An 18,938-nucleotide genomic window follows, 5' to 3' on the forward strand; every position below is an offset into this window, starting at 1 on the left:
ATTCACATGAAAAATACGGGTTTAACAAAGAAATCACCAATATAAAGGTTTTTTAGTAGAACGAGATTGATAAAAACTATGGTATGATAAAAAGACGATAATTTTTTTGGCGGGATAATTGAAGAATATGAATGATTCGAATTACAGACATACTCTAGTCCGAAACTTACTATGGTTCGTGACTTATTTTTGACACAGAATAGCTGTAGACTAAGGCTTACTCTAGATCCAGACTTATTATACAATTAAATTTGCTTTTGGAATAAGACTTAATTTTAGTTACAAACTTATCTTAATATCAGACTTATATTTTAGAATCAGACTTACTTTAGTCTAGAACTTACATTTAGAATCAGACTTCCATTTCAAGTCAGACTTACTTTCGTCCGAGACTTACATTTCAAGTCAGACTTACTTTCGTCCGAGACTTACATTTCAAGTCAGACTTACTTTCGTCCGAGACTTACATTTCAAGTCAGACTTACTTTCGTCCGAGACTTACATTTCAAGTCAGACTTACTTTCGTCCGAGACTTACATTTCAAGTCAGACTTACTTTCGTCCGAGACTTACATTTCAAGTCAGACTTACTTTCGTCCGAGACTTACATTTCAAGTCAGACTTACTTTCGTCCGAGACTTACATTTCAAGTCAGACTTACATTAATATCAAACTTATATTAACCTACAACTTACTTTTATTCCCAGACATCTTGATCCACACAGTGTCTGAAAGATGCAACAGTGTCTGACAGATGCAACAGTGTCTATGAGATGCAATATTATCTGTCACACATAACAATGTCTGACAGATAAATCTTTCTATGATTCTAACCCTAATTACATTTTTCGTAAAAACCTATATTTAAGATTTGCAATTATCACCCTTTTTTCTCTTCCAATAATGCACAAAACCAAGATTTGACATCAGATTTAAAATCTCCATCAAGTCTGCTTTCCAAATCCGCTGTCAAAACTTGAATATCTCAATTAATTAATGATATTCAGATATTGCGAATAATCTTTAGGTAAAGAAGAAAATTTAGGTTGTAAAATCATATAAAAATGTAGTTAGAGAGCAAAAATTATGTTTGAGTGGATCTCCATGTCGTAGTGGATCTAGATGTTTGAGTGGCTTTAGATGTATGAGTGGTTTTCAATGTCAGTGTGGATCAAGATGTCTGGGAATAAAAGTAAGTTGTAGGTTAATATAAGTTTGATATTAATGTAAGTATGACTTAAAATGTAAGTCTCGGACGAAAGTAAGTCTGACTTGAAATGTAAGTCTCGGACGAAAGTAAGTCTGACTTGAAATGTAAGTCTCGGACGAAAGTAAGTCTGACTTGAAATGTAAGTCTCGGACGAAAGTAAGTCTGACTTGAAATGTAAGTCTCGGACGAAAGTAAGTCTGACTTGAAATGTAAGTCTCGGACGAAAGTAAGTCTGACTTGAAATGTAAGTCTCGGACGAAAGTAAGTCTGACTTGAAATGTAAGTCTCGGACGAAAGTAAGTCTGACTTGAAATGTAAGTCTCGGACGAAAGTAAGTCTGACTTGAAATGTAAGTCTCGGACGAAAGTAAGTCTGACTTGAAATGTAGTTAGTATACAAGTCTCGTGTACGGAGGCACTGCGTTCCTCCGTACGCAATACTTGTGAATTTGACACTTTACAAAACCGTTAACGTATATTTTACAACATGAACGCAAAAACTAACTTAACCTTAAATATTTACAAAACCGCCAACCACTTCACTTCACTAACGTTTTCACAAACGACTTCATTAATGTAAAAATAAACGTTCTCACTTACAAAAGTATTGCAACTCCTCCCATTGCTGTGCTTCACATAACAGCTCATAATCTTCTGACTCACTTTCTTCTTCATATAGGTCAAAATCACTGTCAAAATAAATGTTAGTAAGTTTTGACAAAGCTAATGAAACACGTTTACCGTTTGTATCGTATGCTTGTATAAACTTTCCATTCTTCATTCCTTCATAAACGCTCAAACTAACTTTACCCTTTCTCCCTCGTATCTGATAGAATGTATTTTCACGAGGAACGAAGAACAAATTCTTGAACTCATGACCGTTGTAGTTTGTTATCTCAATAGTTTTCGTCATTTATATAAAAATAAAATAAAAAATTATATAAAAAATAAAATAAAAAATAAATGATATCACCACCCGCACACGTATGAAAACATAGCACAAAAATAATGTTTATGTTAGAATGTTAGATCTAACACGTTTTCTAACCTCTTTTCTAACCTGTTGAATTCATTACTTTATAACTCTCTTCCTTGGTTTCTTTTTAGTTGCTTTCTTCACGTCTGTCTCCAACTTGACTGTCTTTCTTCTTCGTCCGTAATGATACCAGTTACTTCCACCAGTCAATGGGTCAAATGGTCTTTCGTAAGGGTTTCCATACATTCCATAGGGACCATACGGAAGAACTACTGGTGGAGGAAGAGTTCCATCGACTCTATTTAAATGCATTGTTTCACCTTTCATCTGGTCATTAAAGTCTTTTGCGTGTTTTGCAAACTCGTCGTCCTTTCCTAAAGCATTTTCTGACTCAGTCGCAACCAAATTGGATGCTTTATTTATGAGCCCTATTTTATTTAATCTTAACTTCTTTGCAACCCAGCCTCCAATCTTCCCTTTATTTGCATCTAATGTCTTTGAAACCCTTCCTCCACTCATTTTATTTACTGCGTCATAAGCTCCAAGTGCTTTTGCTCCAAATGCTAATGCTTTTGTTCCCATTGCGCCTAAAGCTGCCCAAGCTACCATTTACACCATATTAAAATCATCTCTCTTCAATATTATCTCATAAAAGTTCTCGTTACTGGAGAAAGTCAATGAAACGTAAGCGTTCTCACGGGCTTCGCCCTCACCGCTTTGCGGTCTATCTAACTTCTTTCTTATATCATCTATACGCTTCAAAATGTCTGAACAATTGCTAACATCTTCTACAACAGTTATTTCATCATGAATGACCTTCAAGAACAAGCTCATTTAATATGCAATTAAAATCATCTCAATAATGAGTCCATCCTTTCCATCTTTGGGTAGCACAACATCTTTCATTGAAGAAGGTTCGACAAGTCTTATGTTAAACTTACTGACAAAGTTTGTTATACTATAATGCTTCGGCGGCGAATACATATAGTTTGAAAGACATAATATAGATTCTTCAGCAAATTCACTTATACTGGATTTTATAACAATGTTCTCACGAGACCAAACGCCACCAATTGACAATCTTGTAAGCAATCCTGCTGAACCTTCAACTGTAAACGTCGATGGTAACATTCCACGAAGGTCATCTATTGACATCTTTGAGTCACTGAATTTAAATATTTTCTTAAAGCAATCGTCATTATCTAACCATGCAATAGCTTTGAAGTTTTCATTCGAATATACATCTGCTTCATTAAATGTAAAACCTGACTTCTTTGCAGAGATGACTTTAAAATCTATTGAGTTTGTTTCAAAATTATATGCTATGGTAACTTCTGAAGGTAATGGATGTCCTTCCGCAGTCAGTTGTTCTTTCAATACCGTTTGAAGCTTTGTGTTAAAAACTTTCATGTCATCCCCTGTGTCTAGGTTCACATACACAGCAACAGGAAAACTATCTTGCTTCTTTGTTTCATCATTATACCTCAAAACATTAAAGTTCTTCAATAATATTGTTCTTCCTGCTGGAATACTTCGAACCTGTCTGATTTCAATAGCTTTCTCACCTCTACATACTCTACCCAGTGTCTTGGATATTCATAAGTATACTGACTTTCTTGAATTTTGGTAGGTTTCATCATAACGTGTTCATAGTATATCTTTATACTCTTGTCAGTTAGACTCGGTGCTATGTTCTGAATATTTCTGACTTGCATTTTTAATGAAGATAAAATGAAGCATTTAATACATGACGTAGATGAAGACATGAATGAAAGCAGTGAAAAGCTCAACAGTTCTCTCATTCTTCCTTTCAGTAAGGACTATGAGTTCTGTTCAAATGGTGTGTATTTCTATTGTGGAAAGATGGGTTCAGGTAAGACATTCAACCTCATTCGTCATATACTCATAACAGAGCGTTTAGGAAACGACTCTTACTATGACCAAATCATTATATCAGCAACTTCAGACTCTATGGATTCAACAGCGAAAACATTTATGTCAAAAGTTCAAGCCTCTGTCGTTAAAGTTCCAGACAGTGAACTCATTGAATTTCTTCAACGTTACATTCGACGTAAGAGGAAATATTATGCTATTGTAGAGTTCATACAGTCAGGAATGCAAAAGACTTCAGAAGAGATGGAAAGAATTATTGACAAACACCACTTACGTCAATACTCAGGAGTTTACGATATGAAACGACTGACAAACTACATTCTGTCAAAACTTTCAAAATACCCCTTCAAAAAGTATCCTTCAAACACTCTGCTCGTTTGTGACGACTTCGCCGGAAAAGGTTTAGTGTCAAAAGCAGACTCACCATTAGCTAACATCATAACTAAAGTCAGACATTACCACTTAACTGTAGCAATACTTATGCAAACATGGCGTTTCCTTGCTTTAAACATAAAACGTCTCATAACTGACTTCGTTATCTTTCAAGGTTTCTCACGCTATGATATTGAACTCATTTGGAAACAGTCAGGTATAACATTACCTTTTGAAGAAATTTGGGAAGCATATAAGTCTCTCATCTCTCCTCGTTCATACCTTGAGATTCATATCATGACTAATACCATTAAAGTCAAAAATATTCCATGGGAACGACCAACATTGTTTTAAAGTTTAACCTTCAATTGACTGATGGTAAACAAATTCCATGCATCTCTGTCGCCATTTCTGTTAATATTTTTGCTGTCATTCATATCATCCACTTCCCCATCCGTTAGCTTTTGAGGATATGTGTTAGAATAGCTGTTCTTAAATGAAGGCTTTTCACCTTTGAGAGCATAAACTCTATAACTTTCTGCATACTTTATGTTTGAACCTCCTGAGCCATCATTGACATAAATTTTTATAGGCTTCCACCCTTTGTTCATATTCCTGCTTCTTCCCTTAGCTCTTTTGTTCAGTAGTTCTACATCTTTATACACAGCTCCTGTCTCAGTGAATTCAACAATATTTTCATTCGTTAGCTTTACATTCAAACCCTTGTCGAGTATATTGTTCATTTCATACATATAAAAGGTTTTTATTCTATATGAAATGAGAAGCAAATCCATCTTAGCTGGTGCCGTTAATGTTCCAATTGAACCAACATCAAATGTTGACTCACGAACGACAAACAATATTGTCATAAAGAACTATAGTTCAGAGTGTTTGAAAGAAAAAGAACCAGAACTTAAGTCGGGAGGGCTCAAAGAGCCCATCATGGCGCATGGCGCCGTGAATTTAAACTCAGCTTCAAACGCTAACGCTACATCAGATGTTAAGTTAGAGTATCCACCACTGGACCAAATTCTTTCAAGAGAAGCCAACGACAACCCTTACACAAATGTTCAAACAAATCCTTCAGATAACGTAGACCATTACCTTCTTCAGTTATACCAAACAATTTTACTCAAAGACGATAAGAAGCTTTTGACAAATCTTATAAGTAAGAACCAAATAATTCTAACAAAGGAGGACCTTGAAAATGTTATCTCACGAATAACAGGGAAACAATGTGTCATTGACTATCTCGACCCTGAAATCGAATGCTGTGGTCAAACTCCACTATTCATGAAAATAGGTAACATCCGCATCATTGAAACACCAGGAACTACAGGAGTTGAGTTTAAGTATAAATATTCGAATGAATATACAAAACTTTCAACAGAATATAAACTTTGCTTGAAATATGTTTTAGTAAATTAAAGCAATTTGTAATATCTATCCAAAACTTCTTCAACAGTATCGAACTCATCTTCATAATGCAAACCTAATCTTATTGACTTGGTGCAGTTTTCACTAACACAATATAGCGCTTTGCGCTCGGCGCCTTTGACGCCTTTTTCTGTTCTCTTGACTGACATAACTAACTCATTTGTTTCATCAAACAGCAACAACCAAAGTTCATGACCTAATACATAACATTCATACTTTATATTTTTAGCTCTGAGTTCTCTTGTAAGCTGTTGCATTTAATATTTTCTAAAAAGTCAACTTCAACAGTCATTCGCACTGGTGCCTTCAGTTCTACAGGCTCGCCCTGAAAGTCAACTAGTCTGAATTGCATGTCTTTCAAATTATGAGGACTAATGCGAACCCATTTACCTAAATGAGTTGCTATGACAGGAACGTTTGGAATGAACATTGAATTGACTGCATAACAGAAGGATTTATATTCTACTGAACCTTTACTATTAACTCCTGAAATGCCTGTGACATTAGCTATTTTTGACTCAATGTACAAACAGTTGCCATAACATACGTATGGAACAGATTTCATCTCAATCGTTTTGTCAACACTTTTCAAAGGAAATGTCATATGGTATGCTCCCAAAAGAAGTTGAACTCTATGACTCATTCGTGTTATCTTGAACTCTTTCTTGCTACTGAACTTCAATGTTCCCTCAGAAGAGAGTTTGACATCTATGTTGCCAATAGTTTCTTCATTTATGAGAGTACCTATGACTCCAGCAATTTTATCTATTCTGTACTCGGCTCTGTTAGGAAATGTTATAAAACTTCTTTTGTCATCTATTTCAATCTCTATGAAATCTGTTTCATCTGTTATGACAAAAGTTGCGATAGTATTGAAGTCAACAACTCTGAAAGCAAGCGCCTCATTCTGAAGACCTAAGTTTGTTTGAAGCTTTACTGTCCCGTATTCGTTTGGGTCTGTACTTTGCAAATAGAACAACATTTTATTCTCATTAAAATATGACTATTGCTGCATATGCGTATGAAACAAATGAAGCAAGAAGAGCACATGAACTAGTAAACGAAAACTCAACTTTAACCATTGAAGGCAATGATTTAGTCATTGACGATGGAAAAACTAAAAAAGTCATTGATTTCGATACTTTTAACACTTATGACCCATTCATTACAATAAGTAAAGTTCCTATCATAAATGATGGAACGGTGCAATATATAAATTCTACAGTAGATGCCTCATTAGTGAAAGTATTAAATGTTCTCATTGAATTGTTAAAGAGCTTTCGATTTGACGACAACATTAAATGCCTAAAGAATTTAGTCATGAATGAGAAACAAATTCTCGGCGTTGCTGGTAGCAGTAATGATGTACACCTTATGACATTAGAATATTATAACGAACATAAAGATGAACTGAAAGGAGAGAAGGGTGACACCGGACCTCAAGGACCACAAGGAATACAAGGAATACAAGGAATTACAAGGACCTCAAGGCGAAAACGGTTTGGATGGAAAGGATGGAAAGGATGGAAAAACTGCTAAATCATGGATATGGGACCTTATAAATACTGGTTTAACAGCTGCTTCATATGGAGTTCTTCAATACCAAATCGGAAAGATATGGGCAGTACTTGGTGAAGAAGTTTTAGATGACGTTAAAAATGCTTTGAACTTCATTTCAAATGGTTCGGATACTATTAAAACTTTATCTGGTTGGATGCAAGAAACAAGGAGTCAAATAGATACTGTAAGACGTATAGCAAACAATGCACGTACGGGATTGGATACTTTACGACAAGCACAAAATACACTAAAGGAAGCAAATGATATTCTTGGCTCAGTATCAGACATGCATGAAGATTGGCTTAAAGGTATTGACAAATCTTTAAAAAATCACAGTCAGTCTATTGCTGACTACAAGAAAAGTATAGATTTTTTACATAGTGCTATGGACGTACATGATGGAAGCATAAGGAACTTACTTAATGCTAACAATAACTTACCAGGAACTATTAAAGCATTTATAAAGTCCTTTGTAAAACCTGGTGCTCTAACATTTAGGTCTTTGAGAGCAAGAGCATTGAAGTCAAGAGATGCAGAAACTCCAACAGAACCTACAGAAGGAACTGAAACAACAGAAACTCCAAGAACCACCAAAACCAACAGCTAATGAAATATTGTTCGAATATTTTCCAAGGTACTCTGTTCTCATTGCATACATTCAAGAAATACTTAAGAAAGCAGACTTGACTTTAGGAGATGATGAAAGTTCTGTATATCTTTCGTTCCAGTTTCAAATAGCAGAACTTTTGAGACAGATATGCTTAATGTATGACAACATCTCTGATTTCACAAGATATGATGACGACCATGACCCCGAACACGGTGAAGAAGAAGTTTTACAAACATCCATTAAGACAGGAAAGGTTTTAACACAAAGTCTCATTATTGACACCAAAGATGGCGAAGTGGACGTTCTTCAAGAGCTGAAGAAAAATACTTCTTCGGGAGGTGGTGGTAGGCATGAACTTGAAATAAATGAGATAGAAGAGAAATTAGCCGAAAAAGCAGATAAAGAACATAAACACAATATCTCCGATATAAATGAACTTCAAGCTACATTAAATAGTAAAGCGGACAAGAACCACGTTCATTATATAACTTCAGACGAACAGATTATAACGGACTACCATGGATATTTAACACGAAGTGATGAAGCGAAGACAAAAAATGTTAATGAAAGAAGATATAAATACATTCGTGCTAAAGGTTATGACATAAGCTGTACTGTACAGTATGATGTAGCTAAAGCACCAGAAGCATTTGGTTATACCGGTGAAATTTATGCCTCTACTTTCAATGTTAACGGTGTATTAGTTGAACCAAGATTTACTTTGAGAGTTAAGTCAAAAATAACGTTTGAAGATGCTATTAAAAGTAAAGCTGACAAAGATGAACTTGAAGCAATGAACAAAGTTTTGAAATCTCATAAACACAATATCTCCGATATAAATGAACTTCAAGCTACATTAAATAGTAAAGCCGACAAGAACCATACACATAAATCCTTCACTACTGTTAGAGCAGACGACATAATATTGAACTTTGACCTTGGTTCAAGTGCACCTTTAGAGAATCCGAGTACAAGCGTAAAAGATACACTAAACTCCTTAAATGGTAAATGTATGAATATCGAAGATCATGCCAGAAACTTTGAAGCATATGAACTACCCGCAATGTTAGATAAGAAAGCTGACAAGAACCATACACATAAATCCTTCACTACTGTTGCTATAGAAAGTATTGAAGGAACGGTTGAAGAAACTGGTGGGGAGGGCGGAGCCCCGCCGCACGCGGCTGCAATATATTGTAAACCTCCTAACTTTCCACAAGGTTTAACATCGGATGACGACATAACGACGATGAGAAACATTAGATGTAAAGATGTTTATGTCATGAAGGATGAACATAATATTAAATTCACTGCTCAAGATTTATATGACAAGAAAGCAGACAAAACAGAGCTTCAAACATTAAAGACAGAAATACTTCAAACATTATATCCTATAGGCTCTATTTATACGTCAATGAACTCAACAAATCCAGAAACAGTTTTAGGTTTTGGTACATGGCAGCAGATTGTAGACAAATTCTTATACTGTGCTAACTCTTCAAAGCAAACAGGAGGTTCGAAGAAAATTACTGAAGCAAACCTTCCACCGCACACTCATACAGGAACTACAAACACAACAGGTAGTCATTCACATTCAATAACAAAAAGAGGTTATACAAATCTTGCAGCAGGTTCGGATAGACAGGGAATGCATAGATATGATATTTCAAGTGACCCAGTAGATTCAAGCGCAGGTATTTTCTGTGGAACCGCAGGAAATCATGCCCATACTTTCACAACAAATCCAACAGGCTCGGGTGCAGATTACATGCCACCATTTGTGACTGTATTTGCATGGTACCGCGTTCAATGAACGCGCTTGAGCCTAGAATAAAATCTTTAACTTTACATAAATGAGCTTGAAAGAAGTATTAGAACAACATCCATGGAGGTCATTTAAGAAGTTCAATGAAGCTGCAAAGAGTTGGGGATTTACTAACAGAGCTGAAGTGAAAAGGTTCTTTGACAAAAATGTTGTACATCAAACAAAAATAAACCCTTACGACTACTTTTTACCAATTTACTCCAACACTCCTGACGCATACCAATTTGACACTCTCATTCAAAGCAGAAAAGGAGGACATAAACCATTCCTCATCTTCATTAATGTTAACACTCGCAAAGCATATGCATATCCAATGAAAAATAAAGGAACTCGTGAAGTGTTAAGAGTTTTACAAAAGTTTGTAGCAGAACATAGCCCAAGTACTTTAACATCAGACCAAGACAGTGCATATCTCAGCAATGAAATCACAGATTTTCTCATTAAGCATAACATAACTCACTACACTACTGAAGACCATAACCATAACATACTCGGCATCATAAACCGCTTCATAAGAACGCTCAGAGATTTAAATCAAGAGCGAGACTTTACCGAAGAAACAATGAAACATTTTCTCGAAGTATATAATTCCTCAACACATTCTACAACAGGACATACACCAAATTCAATGACACAACAACAAGAAGAAAAGTATATACAAAAGAAACGAAGCCAAACACAAAATATCAGAAATTCAACACAATTTACCCTCATTCCTGGTACAAAAGTTCGTGTAGTTCTTGACGACAAACCGTTGACAAAGAAACGTTTAAGGTTAAGTAGAAACTATTATATCGTAGACTCTACGCAAGGTAATGGATATCTTATAAAAGCTGCCGACGACTCTATTGCGTTTTACCCTCGACATAAATTAGTCGAAAGTAGTAATGGCAAACTTGCTGAAACCATTGACGAAGCAAAGCGAGGAGTGGTTATTGAAATACTTGGCTACAACATAAACGATGACACTTATAAAGTAAGATATGAAGGAGGTGTTGAAGATGTTATACCATCTAAGAACTTGAGAGAGTCAAAGCCAACACATCTGGGACCATTAGAGCGGGAGTACTGGAAAGATAAAAACATGCCAGAAAGAATAAGAAAATTCTTCTAAACTTTTTCGTTGGATGTAAATCAGACATGAATGAGAACAGTCATGTATTATTAATGGTACCATTTATTTACACCAAAAAATAATGTTTATGTTAGAATGTTAGATCTAACACGTTTTCTAACCACTTTTCTAACATGGTCTAAAACTCTCGAAAATCATGAATTTTTGACATTTCCTTATGAAAGAAAATAACGCTAATTTTTTCTAAGAAAAATTTTTATCTTGTATGTAAAGATATGATTTCAACAATCGGCACAACAACAATTCAAGCCGCGAACGGCAGGACTCTGTCCACTACAGCACCAAACTCGTTAGTCATGAATCCAACATCTATGTTAGTAGAGATGAAAAGCTTCATTCCTTCTTCATATACTTTCGAAACAAAAATCCAGAAGATAAAGCAAGAACTTTTAACAAGTAATTTAGACTGTAGTGCGAAAGATGAAACAAATGAAGAATATCTTTATGAAATGCAGGACATTATTGACCATTTACCCAAATTGCCTGAAATCCAACAACAAAAACTAACTATTCCTGAATTCGACGAAATTGAAGTCAAAACAACTGACTCAGTAGAAATAAAGAAGTTCATACGTAAAGTAAATTATGAATTCCTTGGTTTTCATTGCAACCATAAAGTTATGGACAAAGATTGCGACATGGTTTATAAGAATGTTTCTGACATATATAAATCTGAAGAATTTAAGACCTACGATAACTTTGTTTCATTAGTTGCTGAATGTGTTTGGGAAATAAGAGATAAAGATAGAAGAGGTAAAGTATGGAACGAACAACTAAGACCCGCTATGTTTGAGATGAAGAGAACAATTGACGCCTTAGTTGTTTTAGCAGGTCAAATTTCAATGTATAACGCAAAAATGAACCCGCAATGTTCTAAATGTAAAGCAGCAATGAGGAGATATAACTACTCCGTCAAAGAGATAGAAAGAATGCGAAACGACTATGCAGATTTAAAGAAAGAAGTAGAAAACCCAGCAGAAAATAAAATGGATATGTTGACATTTCTGAACAAAAATTATCCAACTGCTGACGATTTCCTTCTATCTGACGTCAAGAAGAAATATAAAGAAACCTTCGGCATTGTTAAAACATTCGATGTACTAAAAGAAGAAATAGAAGCTACAAAACTGTTTAAAGTCATGAACCATCGCAACATATACCATGTAAAACGCTTGTAAATAGTTATGTTAGAAAAGAGGTTAGAAAACGTGTTAGATCTAACATGTTAACATAAACATTATTTTTGCTGAATTCAGCACAAAATTCTGAGTAAAATGACATATGGCACGTGTCAAACCGTTGAGTTTTCACAAATTTTAAAAATTGCTGCGGAAAGTTCGTCAAAAAGTGAAGGTTCCCGACGGTTTCAAACCGCCATACTTTACATGAAGATAGTTTACAATGTCAACTAAATATCATGTACGATAGAAACGGTTATGTAAAGTTTACATTTTGTAAAGTTTTGTCCTGATTCAAGACAAGTCTTGTATTTTTTCAGAACAAGTCTTGTATTTTTTCAGAACAAGTCTTGTATTTTTTCAAGACAAATCTTGTCCTGATTCAGAACAAGTCTTGCACTTTTTCAGGAAATCCTATCGTCCAACTTTACAAATGTCACTTTTTCAGCATGATTGCATTTTGGTCGGGGAACAACTTTCTCTCAATTTGTCACTTTTTTCTATCGTCGTGTTTTGTCACTTTTCACTCAGGGTGTGTGTCAGAAAATATCCAAAATCTTTATAGCCTCGTATCTCCTTCAATTCTTGACGGTTTGACATGTATGACACACCATTCAATTCAGAATTATGTGCTGAATCTTATGACCTTCATTTGTTCGTGACTTCTTTTCACATATGTAACCCTGAATTTTTAACATTTCTTTAACACAGAAAAATAAAGTTAGTTTTATTTTTATTTATTTTTTTATTTTGTATGTAAGAACAGAAATGACAACATTAGAGAACACAACAACTGCTATCGTTCATGAAGCCATAAATGAAGAATACGAATACATACAGTATAACAAACAACTTCGCCTCATTCGTTCGGTCAAAGATGACATGTACCAAATGCAAAGTATAATGAATGCTCTTAGTTCTACAAAGCAAGCATATCATTGGTTTGAAAACCAACAGACAAAAGAACTTTTAGAAGAATTTCCTCATATGATTGCTTCCCTCGAAAAACCGAGGGAAGAGATTCCGTACGAAAATCGCAAGAATTTGGCTCCTGGTTTGAAAGGTTATTATGTTCATAGACTTTTAGTAAATGCTGTAGCAATGTGGGCTTCACCTCGTTATGCTTGTTATATTTTCATGATGTTAGATGAACTATATAAAGCAGAACGTGGAGAGATGGAAAAGAAACTTCAAGCAAAAGATGAAGTCATTGAATCCAAAGACAAAAAGCATACAGAAAAGAATACCACGTTCAGTACCAAAAGGAAAGGAAAAGAGTTATAAGTATATGATTTACGCTGAAGAGTTGGAGAAAGAAGAAGACAGAGATATGGTTATGTTGCATTTAGTCAGAAGAAACAACAAAAGCTTTTATGACCTTGCTAAGATTTACAAATCTGACAGAAACTGGTTCTATCGTGAAAACTTACCGATTTCAATGACACCGAATGAGCAAATAAAGGAAATTGTCAAAAATACTCTTCCTCAAACACACTATGACATCAAAGGTTGCACAATACTTACATTCAAAGAAGACTTAACATTACTGAAGGAAAAGATAACAGAATATTTCGACAACTTCAAAGAGGAAGAATAAAAAATCTAAGCTATTTTATTTTTTATAAAATTTATCTCATATGAAAGAACATGAATTTAGAATATTCGGAACTCATGACAGAAGAAGAGAACGAACAACATGTAAAAGATTATGCAAAATTTCTGAAGACATACAAAGCATTTAAACAATATCTAAATGCTTCTAAAGATTATGCAAAATTTCTGAAGGTATATAAAGCTTATGAAAAAGCGTATGAAAAGTTTATACATTGGGGAATTGTTGTAAAATATCGATATGAAGACTAACCAAAAATATATTTTTGCTTAAATAGCTTCAGGGTCAATTTCTTCAACCATTTCACTTCCTTCGTCAATGTCAATTGAAGCTTCTTCAACCTTTGGTAAGAATTTCTGTATAACATCTTTGTTCGTTATTGTTTTCAGAGATGAAGGATAATATTTCACATTTGTTTCACCTTTCTTATATTCTTTCTGTTCGGAAAGATTCATAGCAATACTGAAGAAGTCAATGTTGGAGTTCTTTATAACAGTATAATGAGTATCTTTGACATTCACGAAGAAACTCTTTTGTTTCAAAACTACTGCTAACTCTTGTGAAGTATAACGTTTGCGGTCAATGACAATAGCTAATGGTCTGACATACTGACCAAACTTAGATTCTTTCACAAACTTCTTGTTAAAGATAACATTAACGTTTGCAGCACCATTGAACTCATTCTTGATGGCAGTAGCGAGAGCATTGTATGAAAAGAACTTGCAATCTTGCATGTGTTTCATTAAAATAAAAATATTAAATTATTTTGAAAAATAACTTAAAAAAATCTAATCTAATTTTTTCAAAAAAAAATATTTTTATCCGATAGAAAAGATGACAGAAAAATTAACTTTTTACATAGCGCCAGACCCTTCTTGCCCACATCCTTTTAAGTCACAATATATAGACATAGAACTAAATAGAGAAAGCGAAATTCCACAATATATATACATAGAACTAAATAGTGAAGGCGAAATTCTACAAACAGAAGAAAGCGAAATTCCACAAACATATAGAGACCTAGATAACGAAAATGGATATGCGCTATTCTGGTTAGATTGTCCTTATAAAATGTATGAAAAAAAGGCTTTATATGAAGAATATAGAAAATATTGTCATGAAAACGATATAAGACTAGCTCTAGAGAAAAATTCTATGCTGGTATAAAACATCTTTTCGAAGTTTTCGGAATGGCAAATATATAAAGAATAATTTTTCTAAGTTTATTTTTTAAAAATATTTTTTTATTTCCTACTAAAGATGTATCGGAAGTTGTCTAAGTTAGAACACTCGGAAATAAAACAACTTCTTACAGAAGCTAATATAGATGTTGCAAAGCATTACGCAACAAACAAAAGGCGCACTCGCTGACATCCTCAATGACTACAATGGTGAAATAACTTATGATAGAATTCATGAGTTCATAAAGCCGCAACGCGCGAGACGAAGTCCATGCAAGAACTTTTCCTTTAAATGACGTTGCTATTGACTTATATCATAGACGTTCAAATCATGAAGTAAGGCGTGAGATGTTTGACATAACAAATGCGAACGTTGGTGAAACAAGAAGAAGAGACGACACACTGAAACAACAGAAGAAGAGAGATGTTTAAAAGTGCTATAGAACAAGTTCGCAAAGCTAACGATGTCATTCGTTCCATTGACGACAAACCAAAAGAAGGTGAGAGATGGTTAAAGAAAGATGAAGAGAATAGGAAGAGAATGAAGTCAGTGAAGTCAGGCATAGACTCATTGACTTTAACATCGAAGCTTTAGATGAACCAAACAGAGACTATTTACACAAACATTTCGGTAAGGTTTTCATGAGACTCTTAGAGAAAATTAAAATAAACTCACAACAGAGATGGATGGTATGTTATAAACTTGGTGGAAAGTATGAATGTTCTACGTTAAACCTCAATAATATTGGAACATTACTACATCAGCTCTTGAAGGAGAACTTTATATCAGAGATAGAAGCAAATGCTGCAGGTATTGTTGAAATGCACTATGACTTCTTCTTGACAAACATAAAGAATCTTACCGAAATAAAGATGTATGATTTAACAGAATATGAAGGCTTAACGATGTCAGATGTAAAGAAAGGCAAACCAAAAAAGAGACCATATAGAGATGAAAGCACACTGACAAATGACCAGAAAGCCATTTTGGAAGCTCTTAAGCAAACAGGAACCCAGCACTTATAGAAAGCTTTTGGAAAGATAATGGTGAAAAGAAGTTTTATAAGAAGAGAAGCGGTCAGTTCTGGAAGTATCTTTGCACATTACCTATAAATCTTGAACGCTACCAAATCTTCAATGAACTGAACAAAAGAACTGCAACACTTATGACAGAAGATAACTGTTCGTTTATGCTTGCATTCAGGCTGGAGTAAATGAAGAAACTATTGACCACATGAGAGAAGTCATTCGTGTTAGAGACTTTCCTCAAAGTAAAGTACAAGAAATTTCTGACGCAACAGGTATAGCATTTAATGTTACCATTGGTTATTTCAATGACTCAAGACATAATGAAATAAAGAGATATATACCAAAAGAATGCGAAACTGTTAGAACTATTGACTTACTTCTTGTTGAAGACCACTACATGCTAAATGAAAGACTTCCAATGACAACATACTTCATTCGAAACTATAAAGAAATTCTCAAAGCTTGTGGTGGAATGAACATTGAGAAACAGATGAAGATTTATACAAAGAGAGAAGATAAATATGTAGTTCGTTATGATAGAACAACACCGTTATGGGATGTTATGAAAACATTGTGGGAGTGCAAATATTTCGAACCTATTTCTTATGGAGAACTTTTCACATATACTACTGACTTATATAAACAGAACCTTGCACCATTTAAAGATTTGACATATGCTCCAAAGTATTGTGTACAACTGAAGAAGAAAGCAGAGTCAAAAGAAGTAAATAAAGCTAAATGTAAATTCATTCCTGAGCACGTTTTCTTTGCTGACTTTGAGTGTAGTACGGATGGCTTTCATAAAGCTTTTAACATCTGTTATGACAGTGAAGATGGTTCAGTGAGTGAAAGCATTTGGGGTCAAAACTGTGCAACAGAATTTTTGGAAAGACTCCTGACAAGAGTTTAATATATTTTCACAACCTCAGTTATGACATAAACTTCATCTTAAGACACATGACAGAAGTGAAAGGAACTCCCATCATTAAAGGTTCACGAACAATGCAAATAACTGGTTTATATAAAGGACGGGCAATTATTATAAAAGACTCTTACAGTGTTATAAATAAGAAGCTTAAACTATTTCCTGCTATGTTTAACTTACAAACAGGACCGAAAGAAGTATTTCCATATAACTACTACAGCAGTGTTTTGTTAGCAAATGACAACAGAACTGGTGTCATTTCTGAAGCATGTAAGTTTATCCGGGATGCAGATACATTTATGAAAAACATAGATTCCATCAAAGGTTGCAGAATAGATGAGAACCACTTCGACTTAGAAAAATATAGCACGTTTTACTGCAAACAAGATGTAAGAATTTTAAGAGAAGGTTTTGTAAAGTTCCGCAATGACTTATTGAAAGAGTTTGATTTAAACGTTTATGACTACGTTAGTATTTGTTCAATTGCTAACAAATTGTTTGAGAACAGAGTATACTTCCCGAATGGAAATCTTTATGACCTCTCAAATAAACCAAGAGAATTTATTTCGAGATGCATTCAAGGTGGAAGATGTATGTTGTCAGATAACATGAAACAAAAGAGCAAAAAGAAACTCATTGCTGACTTCGACACTGTTTCATTATATCCTTCAGCTATAGCAAGACTTTATACTTTAGAAGGTATTCCAAAAGTATTGAAGGAAGAAATGTTAAACACAGAGTATCTCATGAGACATTTATTCGATGATGACCAAAAGGAACCCATTGGTGAAAAGTTTATGTCTGGCTTCTTTGTTCTCATTAAGATAACAGAGATTGGTATACCCAGACACTTTCATTTAATAGTTTGCGACCCTGAACTAAATCCAGAACTTAACGTTCCAAGAAGTTCAAACACTTGCTGTCTCATGTATGTTGACCATATAACATTACAAGACCTCATAAAATATCAAGGTGTCAAATGTGAAGTGTTGCAAGGATACTATTACGATGGAAACAGAGATATGAGAATAAGAGATGAAGTAAAGAAGTTGTTTGAGTTAAGGTTAAAGTATAAGAAAGAAGAAACCTTACAAGAAATTATAAAACTCATTCTGAACAGCATTTATGGCAAAACTATTCTATCTCCTATTGAGTCAAAAATAACCATAGTAGATGACAAAGATGCTATAAGATATGCTATAAGAAATTACAACCATATAGTGAAGTTCGAAGGTTTGGATGGTTCAGATAAAACTATTTTCAAGCTAACGAAAAGCATTTGCAGACACTTTAACTTCTGTCCACTTGGTGTTAATATTCTGTCTATGTCAAAACGTATTATGAATGAAGTATTCTGTACTGCAGAGGACATGGGTCTTCAAATATTTTACCAGGATACCGACAGTATGCACTTATATAATGAAGACATCCCAAAGCTTGCAGCAGAGTTTAAGAAGAGATACGGTAGAGAACTTATAGGAAAGAACCTTGGTCAATTTCATAGCGACTTTGCAGAAATAACACCTGGAAAACAAAGTTTAGCTTATAAAAGTATTTTCTGTGGAAAGAAGACCTACATAGACTTACTCACGAATGATTTAAATGAAGTTGCATTTCACTGCAGAATGAAAGGCGTGAAGCAAGATGTTATTGCTTTAACCGCTAATGAAATGTTTCCTGAAGCTATACAATGCTATTACAATGAAGATAAGAACATTCACATACCTGTTGGAACATATGACAAAGACTCTGAGTTCAGTTTAATGAAACTTTACAAAGCACTTTATGATGGTCAAGAGATTGCATTCGACTTGTGTAAGTCTTCTAGTCCTTGCTTTGCTGAAAAGTTTAACTTCTCAATAACGACTAAAACAAGCTTTATTCGTAAGTTGAAGTTCTGAGGTCATGAATGAGGTCATATATTTTTGTCAGCAATGAGGTCATTCGTGATAAAAATAAAACTAGCGTAGATTTTACAATACTGCGATGGTAGAGTT

At 34.4% G+C, this 18,938-nt stretch overlaps 12 protein-coding genes and 2 pseudogenes across 14 annotated transcripts, besides 1 other annotated feature; 10 read left to right on the plus strand and 4 right to left on the minus strand.

Annotated features, from left to right (window-relative positions):
- Nucleotides 1-1,595: 1,595 nt before the first annotated feature.
- Nucleotides 1,596-18,938: part of a mobile genetic element that runs on past the window's edge.
- TVAGG3_0461270 (uncharacterized protein) lies at nucleotides 1,801-2,121 on the minus strand (the record flags this gene model as incomplete). The annotated part of the gene is made up of 1 exon (XM_001296901.1): nucleotides 1,801-2,121. One exon carries the CDS (start codon nucleotides 2,119-2,121, stop codon nucleotides 1,801-1,803), a length of 321 nt encoding a protein of 106 aa, XP_001296902.1.
- On the minus strand, nucleotides 2,281-2,793 carry TVAGG3_0461280 (protein of unknown function, DUF4107 family; the record flags this gene model as incomplete). The annotated part of the gene is made up of 1 exon (XM_001296900.1): nucleotides 2,281-2,793. One exon carries the CDS (start codon nucleotides 2,791-2,793, stop codon nucleotides 2,281-2,283), a length of 513 nt encoding a protein of 170 aa, XP_001296901.1.
- TVAGG3_0461290 (uncharacterized protein) lies at nucleotides 3,019-3,339 on the minus strand (the record flags this gene model as incomplete). Its single annotated transcript, XM_001296899.1, has 1 exon — nucleotides 3,019-3,339. The coding sequence occupies one exon, from the start codon at nucleotides 3,337-3,339 to the stop codon at nucleotides 3,019-3,021; it is 321 nt and encodes a 106-aa protein (XP_001296900.1).
- Nucleotides 3,949-4,803, plus strand: TVAGG3_0461300 (protein of unknown function, DUF4106 family; the record flags this gene model as incomplete). The annotated part of the gene is made up of 1 exon (XM_051235065.1): nucleotides 3,949-4,803. The coding sequence occupies one exon, from the start codon at nucleotides 3,949-3,951 to the stop codon at nucleotides 4,801-4,803; it is 855 nt and encodes a 284-aa protein (XP_051092889.1).
- On the plus strand, nucleotides 5,227-5,712 carry TVAGG3_0461310 (uncharacterized protein; the record flags this gene model as incomplete). The annotated part of the gene is made up of 1 exon (XM_051235066.1): nucleotides 5,227-5,712. A coding segment is annotated over one exon (486 nt), but the record flags the coding sequence as incomplete, so codon positions are not given.
- Nucleotides 6,104-6,868, minus strand: TVAGG3_0461320 (uncharacterized protein; the record flags this gene model as incomplete). Its single annotated transcript, XM_051235067.1, has 1 exon — nucleotides 6,104-6,868. One exon carries the CDS (start codon nucleotides 6,866-6,868, stop codon nucleotides 6,104-6,106), a length of 765 nt encoding a protein of 254 aa, XP_051092891.1.
- TVAGG3_0461330 (organellar and viral DNA polymerase type B) lies at nucleotides 6,886-7,345 on the plus strand (the record flags this gene model as incomplete). The annotated part of the gene is made up of 1 exon (XM_051235068.1): nucleotides 6,886-7,345. A coding segment is annotated over one exon (460 nt), but the record flags the coding sequence as incomplete, so codon positions are not given.
- Nucleotides 7,832-9,869, plus strand: TVAGG3_0461340 (annotated as a pseudogene). Its single transcript has one exon. A coding segment is annotated over exon 1 (2,038 nt).
- TVAGG3_0461350 (integrase core domain containing protein family) lies at nucleotides 9,910-10,867 on the plus strand (the record flags this gene model as incomplete). Its single annotated transcript, XM_051235069.1, has 1 exon — nucleotides 9,910-10,867. A coding segment is annotated over one exon (958 nt), but the record flags the coding sequence as incomplete, so codon positions are not given.
- Nucleotides 11,637-12,194, plus strand: TVAGG3_0461360 (organellar and viral DNA polymerase type B; the record flags this gene model as incomplete). The annotated part of the gene is made up of 1 exon (XM_001292043.2): nucleotides 11,637-12,194. One exon carries the CDS (start codon nucleotides 11,637-11,639, stop codon nucleotides 12,192-12,194), a length of 558 nt encoding a protein of 185 aa, XP_001292044.2.
- Nucleotides 13,483-13,791, plus strand: TVAGG3_0461370 (uncharacterized protein; the record flags this gene model as incomplete). The annotated part of the gene is made up of 1 exon (XM_051235070.1): nucleotides 13,483-13,791. One exon carries the CDS (start codon nucleotides 13,483-13,485, stop codon nucleotides 13,789-13,791), a length of 309 nt encoding a protein of 102 aa, XP_051092894.1.
- Nucleotides 15,960-16,543, plus strand: TVAGG3_0461380 (annotated as a pseudogene). The gene has a single exon. A coding segment is annotated over exon 1 (584 nt).
- On the plus strand, nucleotides 17,241-17,778 carry TVAGG3_0461390 (organellar and viral DNA polymerase type B; the record flags this gene model as incomplete). The annotated part of the gene is made up of 1 exon (XM_051235071.1): nucleotides 17,241-17,778. A coding segment is annotated over one exon (538 nt), but the record flags the coding sequence as incomplete, so codon positions are not given.
- Nucleotides 18,282-18,842, plus strand: TVAGG3_0461400 (organellar and viral DNA polymerase type B; the record flags this gene model as incomplete). Its single annotated transcript, XM_001305280.1, has 1 exon — nucleotides 18,282-18,842. One exon carries the CDS (start codon nucleotides 18,282-18,284, stop codon nucleotides 18,840-18,842), a length of 561 nt encoding a protein of 186 aa, XP_001305281.1.

Source organism: Trichomonas vaginalis, chromosome II (assembly GCF_026262505.1).
Source record: "Trichomonas vaginalis G3 chromosome II, whole genome shotgun sequence".
NCBI lineage: Eukaryota > Parabasalia > Trichomonadida > Trichomonadidae > Trichomonas > Trichomonas vaginalis.